The following is a 16,620-nucleotide window of genomic DNA, read 5'->3' on the forward strand; positions in this document are numbered from 1 at the left end:
AATCCCAAAATTCTCAAACATGTATGCATAGAAGTACTAGATTGCATTCATTACTTTATACTCTAGCCATAACATTCATAGGAAAGGACTGAACAAAACTAGAAATGCTAAACTATACAAAATGGGTAACTCTGTGAAATGTTAAGCAATGTCAGTGTAGATGCAAAGAAAACAAAACATAACAGTTGTTCAAAGTTGAACTTGTGAAAGGAGCTAAGGCCAACCAGCTATTGATAAGAGACAAGGAATGTTTGAAAATGGTAAGCAACAGAATACTGGAATAACAGTGACAAAATAGAAATTAGGTCATGAAGTGAGTAGAGAATAAATGTACTGTTATCTAACAAGACCCTTGCTGGATTTTTGGATTTGCAAGTGAGAAATACTTTTGCAGAACAGCTTAATTTTATGAGGTGATTCATATTATATTTTTCAGTAACATTTTTTGAAAAGTCATTTTTTTTTTTTGCATTATTTCCTTTGGAATTAATTTCTCACTACATTTTAATTTACTCGTTATTTTATTATTTTCTCTAAAAGACTTGTCAAACTTTGGCAGTAATGTTTCACTTCTTATTGTAGTTTACTAAAATCAATAAAATCAAGAATTATATTTATTTAGACATGTTTTTAAAATTAGTGTCAGTTTTATTTGTGGTTTTAATAAAACACAAAGCATATTTTATACCCTCTGAGAATCCAATCAGTTTTGCCCTTGGCATTAGACATACAAAAGAAAACAAACAAAAAAAGGTAAGGAATATTGATTACTTTTAGGATCTCTTGTCCTTGTTCCTTGGTCTGTGATCAATACAAAAATCTGTGTATAGCAGAAGTGATGGCTGAGTTACTGAGTTGAGCTTAAATTAAATTAATCTTACACAGGAAAAAATTGTAATTTATTTTATACTGACCTAGAATGAGTTAATATCGATCCCCCTTTTTTAAATCATTGTTGTTTGTATTAGTGAAATGCTTTCAGATTTATTTGTATAGAATTGGAATAAGTAACTGATTCTGCTTTGAATAGTGATTGAAACTCAGTTTATTTAGCAAATTAGGTAGAGCTGATCTAAAGCTGCTTTTGGAAACAGTTACCTACCTGTGTGAAGTCTTCCTTGATTGTATAGAAGTGCATTTAGGCCATGAAGAGACTGATACAGAGCATTGGTCAAGTTGTTTATTTAGCATTTCATAACTGACCTTTAACCAGTAAGAAGGGGAAGGGTAAGCTGGAACAATCTGTGTCAAGTAAAAAGAAAATTGAAATGCATGGATAATTATCTTACCAGTCAACCTCATTATAGCATTTTTCCAATTGCCCTTGCAACCATGTCCTGGATTGATAGATTATGCTAAGTGGAATATGTTACTTACCTGACTATTGAAGAGTTCAAGTGATTTGTTTGCTTATCATCCATAGTGATTGATTTTTGTAAACTTGTGCTATTGAAGTTTGATGTTTTTTGATGTTGATGGAGTCTGAGTTGATACAGTGCTTAGAAATCAATTTCTGCCTCCATAAGTATTTTTTTAGTTCTTGAGTACATTCTATACAAATGTATGTTTGGTTGGAGTGCCCAGATTCTCTGTGAGCCAAGCAAAGGTGACGGACCGTTTATTAGGTAAAGCATTCCAAGTAAAGGCAATACTTTGGCTTATCATACTGCTTATGGTGTTACTAATATACAAGTACATAGTTTTCTTTGAGTATGTCTCAAAAAATCTTTATATTTTGCCTACACTAATTGTTCTTTTTTGTACACCTCAATTTTCATGTTTATAGCTGACTGCCTGCGGGAGCCACGTTTGCAGAAAAACATATCCTGCTACTTAGACAAGGTATCCTTAAGCCTATACCCTACCCTTGATGTCTTTGAAGAAGAATTACTCAACCTCCTTAATGCAGATAGACTAACCAGGGTAGGTAACCAAGTTTATTTCACATATAATGAAATATTAATTTTCAATGTCGTTAAAGGACAAAGTTATGCTTTTTTGACATTGAGTTTAACAACAGTTTTTCTCAATAACCTAAAATGTACTTATTTTAATATTTTTGTCAATTGCTTACTTTTTTCTTTTTTTGGTAAAAAACATTTTATCTGTTAACATTGCCACTAACAAGTAGGGTATCATTATGCTGTTAAATATTTCATGTTTGAGAAAAATAAAGCTACCCCTTTAGCACATTGTTCATGTTGCCCTTAGCAGTCCCCATGCATAGTCACTGGGGTGGGGGATTTAAGCCACAGCAGTGTCTTTTACTATTTTGTCGCTTTCAGATAACACATAATCTTTGAGAAATAATTTAGATGATGCTTGACCTACAACATCTATGAGAGATGAACGTGGACATTAAACGAGTTTGTGTGAAAATAAGCTTATTTGAAGCTTATTAATGCATAGCCCTTTGTACAAGCAGTAGATATAAAACAGTTTATTAAGGCACTAATTTTGCAAGAAGGTTGTATCTCCACCTTTATCAGTATCTGCAAACCTTTGACAGATGTCATATTATTCCAGATCTTATGAAAATTTCTATTAAAGAGATTTTTTTTTTATTATAAAGGCTGAAATACATTTGTTTATAAGCATTTCACTTATGTTAGTTTTTCTACTCAGATTTTTCACATTGTAAGTGAAAAAATATATAATATAAATCTGTCATAAAAAGAAAAGGTACAATCTGAAGGCTTACGAGCAAAAGGAAAAGGTATTGTTGTGAATAACACGGTAAAAGCAGAATAGGCAATTGAAAACAGCAAGTAGGAAAGCTCTAACAAAAAAATGAGGCTGTTTATGATGAATTCAAGAAAAAAAGTAAAAAAAATAGAAGACAGACAATAGTGGTAAACTGTTAAAGATTTTGACTGTGTACCCACACAGAAGAGTATCATTTTTCAGATCGTTTGGCAATAATTTGTATAGAGCTCATTTTTAGTATTTTGACTTCTAAGTATATGTATGCTGCAGTTAGTAAACACTTTTCAGCTTGAATCCGGAAACAGTTGCTTTAATTTAGTTTAAAAAATGTATGAACTACTTAAGATCATAGATATGTTATGTAGCACATATTATAAAGCTCATAATCACACATAAGTATAATGAAACCACTTTACTGAATAGAATATGATGATAAAGTAAAAGAGCTAACCTGAAAAAGTTGTTTTTGTACTTTGTTTACATTTTTTGAATGTATGTGTTTTCCCTTATTTCATAGTGTTTATTTATTGATAAACTCACTTATTCACTCAGATCCTGTTTGTGTTCTCCTAGAGAGGCATAGTGGTAATAGGCAATATAAGACCAGATTTGTTATACATAGCAACCACCTTCAGCTCATTCCCAGGGCAGCTTAAAATGTAGTCCATTCAGTGTTTTATTTTTCCAGTGTCATGCCCAACAAGCTTGATTTTGGAGACCATCTTCAGTCAATAGCACAGTCACCCCAACTGGCTATTATCAGTCCATGGGCGCAACAGTATTGCTCAGAAATATATACTGTACCATTTTATGGACCTCTACACCATAATGGACATTGAGCCTAACTACACTGTATTTGTACCTATAGTCTGATGTTTTCTTTATTTTTTTTTAATAATTATTTAAATATATATAAAAATGAGCCTTGGCCAAATGCCCCAACTATAGGTGAGATTGGGGATATAGATTAGTCACTAAATCAGTGTTTTGTTTAAGAACATACTTTCCATTAGTCTGTTGTTGCAGTTTTTTCTTTACTTAAGAGCAGGACCTCTTCCTCCCTCACTTATCAAAGAAGGCCACAAAAGCTGAATATATATTTTAGACAATTTGACCTAATGTCAAGTAGTATACAGTTCTTGCTCCGTGAATGCGGTGACTGTATAGCACACAACAAATCTATCAAAACACCATACTCTTAGATGTCCTCCTACAAATATACTCTCACTATCTGTCCGATTGATTATCTTCAGTTCAGTTCAATGTATTCTTACTAAATCATCTAATACAAGTTCATCCTCCTTTTGTATCCTTCATTGTGGTCCCTCTCTATCCAGCTCCTTTTCCATATTTTCACCAGTTTCATCTCTATGTATTAATGATGACCTTTGTAAGATAAGGACTGCTATTTGTGCACTGGATTCCATCTCCACCACACATCAAATTCTTTCATGTAATAATTCAATCCCCCCACAAATACAGTCTCTCGGAATTTGCATAAGCACAGCCCTTCACCAGCAATTTTAACTTAGTTACAAAGTGATCAAAACTCTTGTTTATGCTGTGCGTCTTCTCATTAAACTTGTATCCCGCATTAGCCGTGGGCATGACAAACGCCAGCGGCAGCCTGTCTATGAACTTAATTTAAACTTTAGGTTTACATTGTGCTTTGTTTCCGAAGTAGCTGCACTCATGAATATGCTTGTATGTATCACTTGTTTGCTTCTTATTGTTTCGCTGCCTTCTCAATTGTATAATGCATGTTTTCTACAGCGCTTTTTGGAGCTCTTCCTTGTTTTCTACGTACTGCGTTGACAGTCAGATCTCATGATTACGTGGGAGGCGTGACTTTTAGAAATAATAATAAATACATCCCTTGACACTGGCTCTGTGCCAGCTACATTGAAAATCACTCTTGTAACCCCAGTGGTAAAAAAAGTCCAGATATCCTGACAATCTGAACAAATTTCAGCCTATTTCTCACTTACCTTTCATGTCTAAAGGTCTTGAGCATGTTGTGGCCTACCAGATCATTTGTTACATAACTTATTAGCTGATGGAACCCTTTTAGTCTGGTTTCAGAGCACAACACAGGTGTGAAATATATTTGCTTTGAATAACTAATGATTTGTTATGGCAGCAGACATTGGGCAAATCAGTATGTTAATTATGTTAGACCTTAGTGCAGCATTTAATACTGTCAAGCATGGTGGTTTAAATTTTATTTCTCTGATAGGCAAGAGTTTGTTAGTCTTGGTGGAAGCAGGTTCATCTCAGTGCCAGTCAAAGAAGAAGTTCTTCAATACTCTGTCCTCAGCCATATACTGCTCTGATCAGTCAATCAAAACTAAAGCTCAACTTAAGAAAAAGAGTGCCTTTTCCTCTTGGTAATGATATTGTTAAGCCTTCTTCTACAAGGGATCTTGAAATCATTTTTGATTCTTCCCGATCTTACTCTACCCACATAAATTACCTTAACCTTGCTGAAAGATGGATTACATCTTAACCCTTACTGAGCTTTTTGATAGTTGCCCAACACCTTAGGGGGGTAACCTAAAAGAAATTCTGAATATCCTACTTAAATTCCTTCTACACATACTGTATGTTTCTGTTCTGGTCACTGCAGCAGCCATTTTGGTCTGGTAATATTTAATGATTATAAATGAAGTCTGATATGGTGGGACGGCTTACATGTTTCAGGGTTCCTTAATGCTATCATATCTCAAGTCTTTTTTTTCCCTTGGTAGATATAGTCATGGCCGAAGTTATCGGCACCCCTGGAATCTTCCCAGAAAATGCACCATTTCTCCCAGAAAATTGTTGGAATTACAAATGTTTTGGTATACACATGTTTATTTCCTTTATGTGCATTGGAACGACACAAAAAAACAGAGAAAAAATCTGACATCATGTCACACAGAACTCCAAAATTGGGCTAGACAAAATTATTGGCACCTTTTCAAAATTGTGGGTAAAGTAAGTTTTGTTTCAAACATACGATGCTCGTTTGAATTCACCTGTGGCAAGAAACAGGTGCTGGCAATATAGCAATCACACCTGAAGCCAGTTAAAATGGAGAAAAGTTGACTCAACCTTTCTGTTGTGTGTCTGAGTGTGCCACACTAAGCATGGAGAACAGAAAGAAGAGCAGAGAATTGAGCAAAAATTGTGGATAAATATCAACAATCTCAAGACTACAAGTCAATCTCCAGATATCTTCATGTTCCTTTGTCCACTGTGCGCAACATAATCAAGAAGTTCACAACACATAACACGGTAGCTAATCTCCCTGGACGTGGATGGAAGAGAAAAATTGATAAAAGACTGCAACGAAGGATAGTCCAAATGGTGGATAAACAGCCCCAATCAACTTCAAAACATATTCAAGCTGTTCTGCAGACTCGGGGTGCAACAGTGTCAGCTCGAACTATCTGTCAACATCTGAACGAAATGAAACGCTATGGCAGGAGAGCCAGGAGGACACCACTGCTGATACAGAAACATAATAAAGTCAGACTGGAATTTGCCAAAATGTTCTTGAGGAAGCCATAATCCTTCTGGGTGAACGTCTTGTGGACGGATGAGACCAAGGTACAGCTTTTTGGTAAAGCCCATCATTCTACTGTTTACAGAAAACGGAATGAGGCCTACGAAGAAAAGAACACAGTACCTACAGTCAAACATGGTGGAGGTTCTAAGATGTTTTGGGGATGTTTTGCTGCCTCTGGCACTGGATGCCTTGACTGTGTGCAAGGCATCATGAAATCTGAAGACTACCAAAAGATATTGGGGCGCAATGTAGGGCCTAGTGTCAGAAAGCTTGGTCTGCGTCAGAGGTCATGGGTGTTCCAGCAGGACAATGCCCTCTAAAAGCACCCAGAAATGGTTGAAGACAAAGCGCTGGAGAGTTCTGAAGTGGCCAGCAATGAGTTTGGATCTATATCTGATTAAACACTTATGGAGAGATCTCAAAATTGCTGTTGGGAGAAGGCGGCCTTCAAATCTGAGAGACCTTGAGCAGTTTGCAAAAGAAGAGTGGTCGGAAATTCCAGTTGAGAGGCGTCACAAGCTTGTTGATGGCTATAGGAAGCGCTTTATTTAAGTTATTTTTTCCAAAGGGCCTGCAACCAAATATTAAGTTGAGGGTGCCAATAATTTTGTCCAGCCCAATTTTTTGAGTTTCGTATGAAATGATGTCTCTGATAAAACTGTTTCAGGTGACTACCTGTTGAAGCTCATCGACAGAATGCCAAGAGTGTGCAAAGCAGTAATCAGAGCAAAGGGTGGCTATTTTGAAGAAACTAGAATATAAAACATGTTTTCAGTTATTTCACCTTTTTTTGTTAGTACATAACTCAACATGTGTTCATTCATAGTTGTAATGCCTTCAGTGAGAATCTACCAAAGTAAATGGTCATGAAAATAAAAAAAACATATTGAATGAGGAGGTGTGTCCAAACTTTTGGCCTGTACTGTAGGTTACTGTATACATTAATGGGTGAGGTAAAGAATGATCCAAAAGTGATTCTCGTGAGGTATTATGCTAAAGCCATCCAACAGATAAGAGGTTACCCTCTCTCTGATTTTGAATCACAGAGAAAAAAAAAAAAATATGTATTTATGCAACTTCAAGTGATGATGGGCACAGAGCATGGAACAGAGACATAAGAAGGCATGTAAACCTTTGCCAAATGACTTTGAATGAGTGATTAATTGTTACTGAGTTTCTGTACTTGTTACAGATTCTTCCTAACAAACACAAGGCTACTCTTAAGTAACCTTTTGTGCATACCAGCTTGCATTGGATGATAAGAAATTAGAACGATGTGAACTTTTAACTAATTGCATCTTGGTCATGAGATTGGCTTACACATTTAACACTAGAATCCCTGAAGCCTACGAAAAACTTGTAATCCCAGGATGAAATGCGAGGCAGGAATTGTTGAACACATAACTAGAAAAGAAATGTTTTTCATATTTTAATAATAATTGATCAAATGTAGACATGAAGTGTGTAATGTGTGTAGACTGAAGTCCAAATATCAAATAAACACTTTCACAAAAGGTACAACTATAATAAAACAAGTGTGCTTTTATTTAAGAATATAATAATAGAAATCGGGTTAGGGTACAATACTGACTTGACCGCTTGGGTGGTGCAGTAGTAAGAACTGCTGACTCGTAATCAAGAGGTTTCCAGTTCAATTCCAGGCATGTCTGTTTTGAAAAGTAAGCTGCTCTTATTGTTACTGTTATAGAATAAAAACATGCATTTGATTTGAGTCTGTAACACCCAGTGTAAATTTATGTTACTTGTAAAGGTTAGCGTTTTTTTGGTTTTTTTTTTAATTCAGTTTTATTCTCTCAGTCACATTCATGCTCCCCAATCTGACACTGCTAGTTTTCAAATAAAGTGCTATAACAGAGGTGAACTCAGAGGAGGATGAGAGTTCTACATCGGAACAAGAGAACAGAAGCCCTCCCAACGAGAAACGTCCATCCACTCACAGCATAGGATATGCATCGAATTGGGAAACTTGGTTAAGCCGACGGAAGTCATTGCAAAACCTCCAATTTCCATCTGGCTTTTTGACCAACATGATGGGACTGGACCAGAGACTGTAACTCTCCTCTATCACACCTAGATCCAGCATTTGTTTGATCTCCAACTCCACTTCTGACTTTTTTGCTTCGGGAATCTGATATGGGCGTTCTCTGACTATAACCCTTGGTTTTGTCACTATATCATGTGCAACCAGGGTGGTTCGTCCAGGATTTTCGTTCACTACCTCTGGGACAGACAGGATAACTGCCTTGAGCTCCTGTTGCAGTGGCGAGTCAATCATCACTAAAGTTAAGGTGAAATTTATGAGTGAAGAGTGAGCAGGGCTGTCCGAAGGAGGGATCGGGATCCCTTTCCTTCCATCCCTTTGCTTTCAGGTTTCAGCAAACTGACATGATAAATCCGCTCTCTAGGTTGACAATTAAGTTGGATAACTAAATAATCGACCAGACCCTTCCTGTTCTTGACTTCATATGGGCCTTGCCAATGGGCCAGTAATTTTGAATGTGTGGTAGGAACCAATACCATGACTCGATCCCCCGGGAGGAACTCCCGTAGGGATATGCCACAGTTATAACAGCGAGCCTGGGCCGTAATTTTTTATGGTGTTTCACTGTTAATTATCAAGCGGGGTCATTTTTGCTAAATCACCTGTAATTTGACCTCTCCAAATTAGAATCATTGCTGTTATTGAACTATCTGGAGTATAAACACGTTTGGTCTCTTTGTTAAGGTAACATTCTCTAGTTTCACCCTTAGTAGTCAGAATCACTGTAGGTGTGACTGATCAAAAGTTATGCACATTAGAACTCACAGAAAAAATGAATTTTTTTGTTCTCGCCTAAGTTTTTTTGTGAAAATAAAGGCCTCTATAGCTGCAGTAGGTAGGTGGGGACAAAAACACACTATGTACCAACAGAATAACTTGTTGACTACTCACATTTCAAATTTGAAAAGAATACCTGCAAAAATGACATTTTTACACCAGTTTTTATGTGGGCATGTCCAGGTGCTTTTTAGAGGGACCTATGGTTTATCCATTATCCACATTTTGGAACGTATGGAAAAAGTGTAATGCTTCAACCCACATATATCAATGAGGGCTCTACTGAAAGCTTACACCTAAAGGAATCTATATCTACATACAGTGTCACTCTATTAGTTATGAAAATTCATATTCCACAATAAAAAATACACATTTCAATATAAAAATAGTCAAAACAAGTCTTATGGGCTAAAAATATATATGTATATATACTGCTCAAAAGAATTAAAGGAACACTTTTTAATCAGAGTATAGCATAAAGTCAATGAAACTTATGGGATATTAATCTGGTCAGTTAAGTAGCACAGGGGGTTGTTAATCAGTTTCAGCTGCTGTGGTGTTAATGAAATTAACAACAGATGCACTAGAGGGGCAACAATGAGATGACCCCCAAAACAGGAATGGTTTAACAGGTGGAGGCCACTGACATTTTTCCCTCCTCATCTTTTCTGACTGTTTCTTCACTAGTTTTGCATTTGGCTACAGTCAGTGTCACTACTGGTAGCATGAGGCGATACCTGGACCCTACAGAGGTTGCACAGGTAGTCCAACTTCTCCAGGATGGCGCATCAATACGTGTCATTGCCAGAAGGTTTGCTGTGTCTCTCTGCACAGTCTCAAGGGCATGGAGGAGATTCTAGGAGACAAGCAGTTACTCTAGGAGAGCTGGAGAGGGCCATAGAAGGTCCATAACCCATCAGCAGGACCAGTATCTGCTTCTTTGGGCAAGGAGGAACAGGATGAGCACTGCCAGAGCCCTACAAAATGACCTCCAGCAGGCCACTGGTGTGAATGTCTCTGACCAAACAACCAGAAAGACTTCATGAGGGTGACCCAAGGGCCCCATGTCCTCTAATGGGCCCTGAGCTCACTGCCCAGCAGCATGCAGCTCGATTGGCATTCGCCATAGAATACCAGAATTGGCAGATGCACCACTGGTGCCCTGTGCTTTTACAGATGAGAGCAGGTTCACCCTGAGCACGTGACAGAAGTGAAAGGGTCTGGAGAAGCCATGGAGAACATTATGCTGCCTGTAACATCATTCAGCATGAGCAGTTTGGTGGTGGGTTAATGATTGTCTGGGGAGGCATATCCATGGAGGGTCACACAGACCGCTACAGGCTTGACAAAGGCACCTTGGCTGCCATTAGGTATCAGGATGAAATCCTTGGACCCATTGTCAGACCCTATGCTGGTACAGTGGCTCCTGGTGCACGACAATTCCTGGCCTCATGTGGTGAGAGTATGCAGGCAGTTCCTGGAGGATGAAGGAATTGATACCATTGACTGGCCACCACACTTTCCTGACCTAAATCCAATAGAACACCTCTGGGACATTATGTTTTGGTCCATCCAATGCCACCAGGTTGCACCTCAGACTGTCCAGGAGCTCAGTGATGCCCTGGTCCAGATCTGGGAGGAGATCCCTCACAACACCATCTGTCATCTCATTAGAAGCATGCAGCGATGTTGTCAGGCATGTATACAAGAACACAGGGGCCATACAAAGTGCTGCGTACAATTTTGAGTTGCTGCAATTAAATTTTGGCAAAATGGACTAGCCTGCCACATAATTTTTTCACTCTGATTTTTGGGGCGTCTTTGAATTCAGGGCTCTGTAGGTTGATCATTTTCATTTCCATCAAACGATGTGGCATCCTTTCGTTCCTAACACATTACCCAGTCTATATCAGTATAGATATCCAGGAGGATTTCTTTTTCCCATTGAGATCTGATGTGTTTTCAAAGTGTTCCTTAAATTTTTTTGAGCAGTTTATATATATTACTTTTTACTTTTTTTTTAATAAAATGCACACAAACTATATACATTTTGTTACAAACTGTTACAATACAGCTCAGCGTTTTTCCACGTGCCACTGATTGTAGCAATCATTAGCAGGCAGAAAGCACAAGGGCGTGTCACATGTCGCTCTCTGCCATTAGACGTCACCTGGTCCGATTGATCACTTTCACGCCGCGTACATGCATCTATTATTTAATCGAGAGTGTATTTACGTTTATCTGTACTATTTCCATATTTAAAATGCGAAAAAAAACTAGGTGAAATCACAATAAACAACCACGCACCAAGTCTGCAGACTGGCACAAATGCCAGCTTCGCGCAGCTTCGATCGGTTTTGTTTACAAGTTGGTATGGCAAGTTACATTTCGAAATGCTCAGCTGCTCATTGGCTGTAAGTTTGGAGTGACACTCACAGCGTCCAATCAAACTGGTAGATTCTACCAGGGTTTGGAGTTGTGCGTCATCGTTCAGCTGTCTGTGACACTCGTTGGCTATACGAGGTGCCAGTCACCCCCCAGACCCATCGTAATTGGCCAACTTAGGTGTAAATCAGAAGCTAACACTTCCGTGTAACATGCTTTAGCATGGTTTTTGCCGACAGAAACAAATTACGTCTGATATGATCAATAGAAATGAAAAAAAATGTCGGAGCTAGTCTCGAGTTAAAAAACGTTTTCTTGAGTTTTTGTCCCTTTGAGGATCTATCGTGTGTTTTGGACCTAATCGTTTTACTGGATTATATTCCCTGGAGCCTCACGGACAGAATGAGATCAATATTGCTCGGAAATATTGATGTTTGACTTGCAGAGAGCCTTCAAAGGTAGGAAAAGTCAGCTCTTTAAAAAGTATTTACTTCTCTGTAAAAAAGGATTTAGTGTCAGTGCTGTGGTTGTTGTGTGTCAAAATGGTTTATATCATCTGAAAGACGAGACTCTGAATTTTCATTTGATGTGTAGTGTGTCGAGGTGCATGACAGAGGGGCATGCACACATGGCTGTGATATGATTGTGACGTCGTAAAATCGTCGCTATGTACCGGGACCGGTACGTGTGCATGTTAAGGGGTTAAATTTTCATCTGCTGTTATCTCTTTCTTTACCTCTGATTCGTTAATTTCTTGTGGATTTCCAAATTGCAGCATCGTTAAATCCTCTTTTCGCTTTTCGGATAATGGTCCTTTGAACGCTTCCCAATTGTAAAGCATCATCTTCAACAACCATAATTAAGCACACGAAGAAGTGTCTTAATTTATCAGACATCATTACAAAAGTGGCAACGACATCATTTCAGACATATAGTCATCCGATTTACATAACCCAGATGCTTGTGCTGCTTCTTGAAAGGTACCGTACATAGTTCTATCTATAGTCAGAACATCTTGACGTTGCTCCTTTTGATTCATGTAATAACAATTTTAAATGAAACTGTTCGATATCTTTTGGTGATACAATATTTAATCGAGCAACACTTTTGCAATTAATTTTTCTTTAATGCCACACTCTTTTTTGTTTCTGCCATGTGTAATGTTGAGGAATTTGCACATGCATATATGCCTTTGCATTTATGTCTGTTTTATTAAGTTCAAAATAAACCAATAATTTTGTATTTCTATTTTTTGCTACCTCTAAATCTTCTGCTTCTTTACCCTCTTTAAATTGAATCATATTCTGACCTGGTAAATGAATCAGTAATAATTCAACAGAATCATTTTGACTGTGCATTGGCAATTCCATTAAATGCCACCTGCTTTCCATTGCACTGATGTACCAGGTATCTAAATATGCTTGAACTTGAGCTTGAGGCTGGTCTTTCGATAAAGTTACGCATACTCTATCCTGCCCTTTATGAATGTACTTGTAGATGTACTTAATACTCATAACTGATGCACAATACTTGACATTAATATGACAATCGAATTGTTTGAGCAAATACGGGTTATATCGTACAATCATCAAATTATTAAGCATCACAATTTTACCATCTTTCTTTCCGTGATAAGTGTGTTGTTCGTGATGATTATCTTTTCGGCGATAATCAGGAAAGCCAGCTTTAGTCATATCTGTTGTTTGAACGAACACTTTTGGAAATTTCTTTTAACACTTTTTTCTTGAGTCCCAACATACTGAATCTTTAAAATGTGGTCCATGAGACATGTGTTTAATGTCTTTGTACCATAATTCAGGATAGGTTTGTCTGTTTGGAATTTCAGCACAGACAAACCGATCTACATTATCAGCAGTTAATAATTATTTTGCAAAGTAACCAATAAATGCATGTGAGGCAAACCCCGTTTTTGAAATTCGATCGTGTAAATGTATGCTCTGATTTCGAGTTCTTTCAATAAAAATAAGACTTTCTGATAAAACAATCTACTTACGAAAGTGGGAATATGCAGAGCCGATGTAGCTGGTGGCATTGTTCTCAAGAATCTGTGGATTTCTGGCCATTTTGGATTGCACATCATTGTAATTAATAAATCTGGCCGACCGATAGTTTGGGATATTGCCATTGCATCATGATATAACTGTTGCAATGCTTTTGGACTACCTTGATATAATGATGGTAATATTGCTGCTTTACCTATTCTGAATTTGTCTGAACTATTGATATTTGAATTTTGAATGTGATAAATGAGATGATTAACTTAGACTTTTAGATACGCATTATTAATGTAATGTTGAGATGACAGAAGTGGGTTAAATACATTGGAACGTATCGCTAATTTTGATCTGAAATATTGTGTGGGTGTTACTCGTTTTTCAGAATGCATTTGTTTCATATTGTGCAACATCCCGTTTCGCCTTCTGGGAACTTAGAATTTTTTTTTAGAGCTGCTATTTCTTCTTTTTTAAGTTCTATCCAACAACTGAGAGGTTAGATGACCGTGATCTTATTTGAAAATGTTTGTAAGTAGGGCGTGACCTGCATCCAAAGGATGTCAGTATGACGTGACTTGTCCGTGTTGCGGCCAATGAAAGTGTCACTCTGAAGTGTTTCTCTGTCTCTCTTCAATAATAGAGATACATATAATATATATATAATAATAGATATAATATTGTGTATTTAAGGCAAAGGTGACTAACTGACTCACTCATTAATAAACAAAAGACTGTTTCCTGTTTGGTTAAGAAGCTGAAATTTGGCTGGATGGTACGTCTAGAGCATTAGATATCGACAACGACATTTCAATATATATATACTTAGGGGTGTCTCTGCTTCCACCAAAGAAAAAATTAATATGCAAAAATCTCAAAAATGCTTTAGCTTATTTGATTGAAATGTAGTGACATTTTAGAAAAAAATACAATTAACTGCCCCTTGTTTATTGATATTTTTTGGTAACAATATTATAGCGATTGGGGAGAAATAAGAATTGATCTGTGGCAGGTATGTTTTACTCTTGGGCAATTTTATGTACTTGTGTTCAAGAGTAATGAGTGCCAGTAAAAAAACAATATTCGCCTCTGAGAGAAAAGAAAAACATATTGTATACAGAAAAATATGTTGTGGCTTACATAGTATATCTTATACATCAGTTTAACCCTCCACACTAAAACTGGGGCCCATTGTCTTAGGAAATACCCTGGGTGAAGCTGCGATAACAGCCTTACCTGCTACCATCCACAGCTGATCCTGCACCCATAAATTTCAAAGATATTTGAGTGTGTGTCTTTTGGTATCCAAGTGCTGTTTGTAAGTGTGCTTACTCTGCAGCAGAAGCAGCCCCAGAAAAGGAAGGCACAGCATGAACGGTCATAATGTATACCTCTATGACGATGATAATAAAATATGTGGCATGGTTACACTGAATTGCAGATTCTTTCATTTCAGTTTTACTTGTGTGTTCTTCCTTTAGAACCATGTGAATTTCTACTTATGCCCTTTTTTGTTTGTTTTGTGGTTAGTGACACCATGTGACGTGGTATATTTTGTCACACCCTCTTTTACTATATGGTAATATTTACAAAAGTGTTTTAATTGTTTTCATGCATCTGTGCCTCTGTTTGGCGTGATTTGAGTGGTGTGCTCTTCTTTGTTGAATTCTTACTCCATTGTTTGCATGTTTTTTTTTATCTTGAAGTACTATCATTAAGTACTTTCAGCCAATGAATTATTCAACATAAGTGTGTCAAGAAATGCTACTGTGGCTGCTTCATACCTACAGCAATTCTCTTGCATAATGCCTCATTGTGATTGCTCTTTTATTGTTAGATATGTCAAAATGTTCTTTTTTATTCTTTATTTTTTTGCAGTTCTTGTGTGTATTTGAGGGGTGTGGTGGTTGTTTGTTATAATTGTTTGGGTATGTGTAAAAAGATGTAGGTACAATAAAGAACCATGTGTCTGACAGATATCTAGATTATCTGTCTATCAACAGATTTAAATAAAATGCTAGACACATTTTTATGAAATTGTAAAATATTTAAAGCAGTTGATTATGAGACAAATATGGCACATAGTACATAAGCCACCATGCAGAGAAGACTGAAATATTCCTACTTTGTGTCAGTGTAGCCTTTAAAAATATCAGCTAAAGAAATTTACCTTGTTAAACATACTGAATAGAATTTTGAATTTCTGGCAGTGCACCAGATGGCTCAAGCAAGTGGTAATGTAGCAAAATGCTGCTCAAGGGAACAATGGAAAGGCAGTTCTATTTCATTGACCCGATCACACCAATTGTTGTGCCTGCCAGTATGACCTGCAAACATGTGTTGCAGGCCTTTTCAGAACAATGTGGTGGATTTATTTAATGTCTGGTGAAATGCCATTCTGAAGAGCACATGGAATGATTTCCTATTAAATGTTAGAAATGAACTGGCTGAAGCCCAGGGGGTTGTATATTTGTAGGTATTGAAAAATTCTAAATAAAAGACAATTTTATGCCTGTGTTTCATATTGTTAAGAACTGAAACTTCCCTCCTGCAGAGCTCAGTTTTTGTTTGTTTTCCAGGTTAAAGTTTCACAACACATTTCTGTTTTTGTTTTGTTCGATTACTTAGAAATACAGCGGTCATGGAGGTCTATAGTGTTAGATCCTTTCACAAAACACTCCAAGCAGCACTATAAGAAACACTTGGGAAGTCTGTTCAGCAGTTATTGAGCAGAGCTGTGTTTTATGACCCAGAGAAAAGCACTTTTATATGTATTGATTAGAGGCATTTTCTTCTCTTTCCTTGTCTTGAATTTTAAATTGTTTTTTGTGCCAAAAAAAACTATCTTTAGGGAGTTAAATGCCCTACTTCTGCTGCATGTTTAACTGAAAGTCTGTCTTGTCACAGTTTAAATGGCCAGACTGACTAATGTTTAGTACAAAATGTTATTTTTATAATTCTGCTTCCTCTGTAGCTTAACAGGATATAATATAAATAATCCTTTCCTGTGTAGCCAAGGAGTAACTGAAAGGTGGTTCATCCCTTGTAGCTGTGAATGCTGGTTGGCCAGTTTTATTGAAGTTTGGAGGACAGTAGTCATTATTGTTGTTGATTTTATGGACTATTGT

The 16,620-nt window shown here is 37.1% G+C and overlaps 1 protein-coding gene across 2 annotated transcripts in view; it reads left to right on the forward strand.

The window, feature by feature from the left end:
* The window catches only part of nphp4 (nephronophthisis 4), a 720,990-nt gene that overhangs the window by 299,229 nt on the left and 405,141 nt on the right, over positions 1-16,620 (forward strand). For both annotated transcript variants that reach the window (XM_039755993.1, XM_039755992.1), the window contains exon 7: positions 1,787-1,923. In XM_039755993.1, the coding sequence (XP_039611927.1) occupies positions 1,787-1,923 (137 nt within the window). The remainder of the gene's footprint in view (positions 1-1,786; positions 1,924-16,620) is intronic.

Source organism: Polypterus senegalus, chromosome 6, assembly GCF_016835505.1.
Source record: "Polypterus senegalus isolate Bchr_013 chromosome 6, ASM1683550v1, whole genome shotgun sequence".
In the NCBI taxonomy this organism is placed as follows: Eukaryota; Metazoa; Chordata; class Cladistia; order Polypteriformes; family Polypteridae; genus Polypterus; species Polypterus senegalus.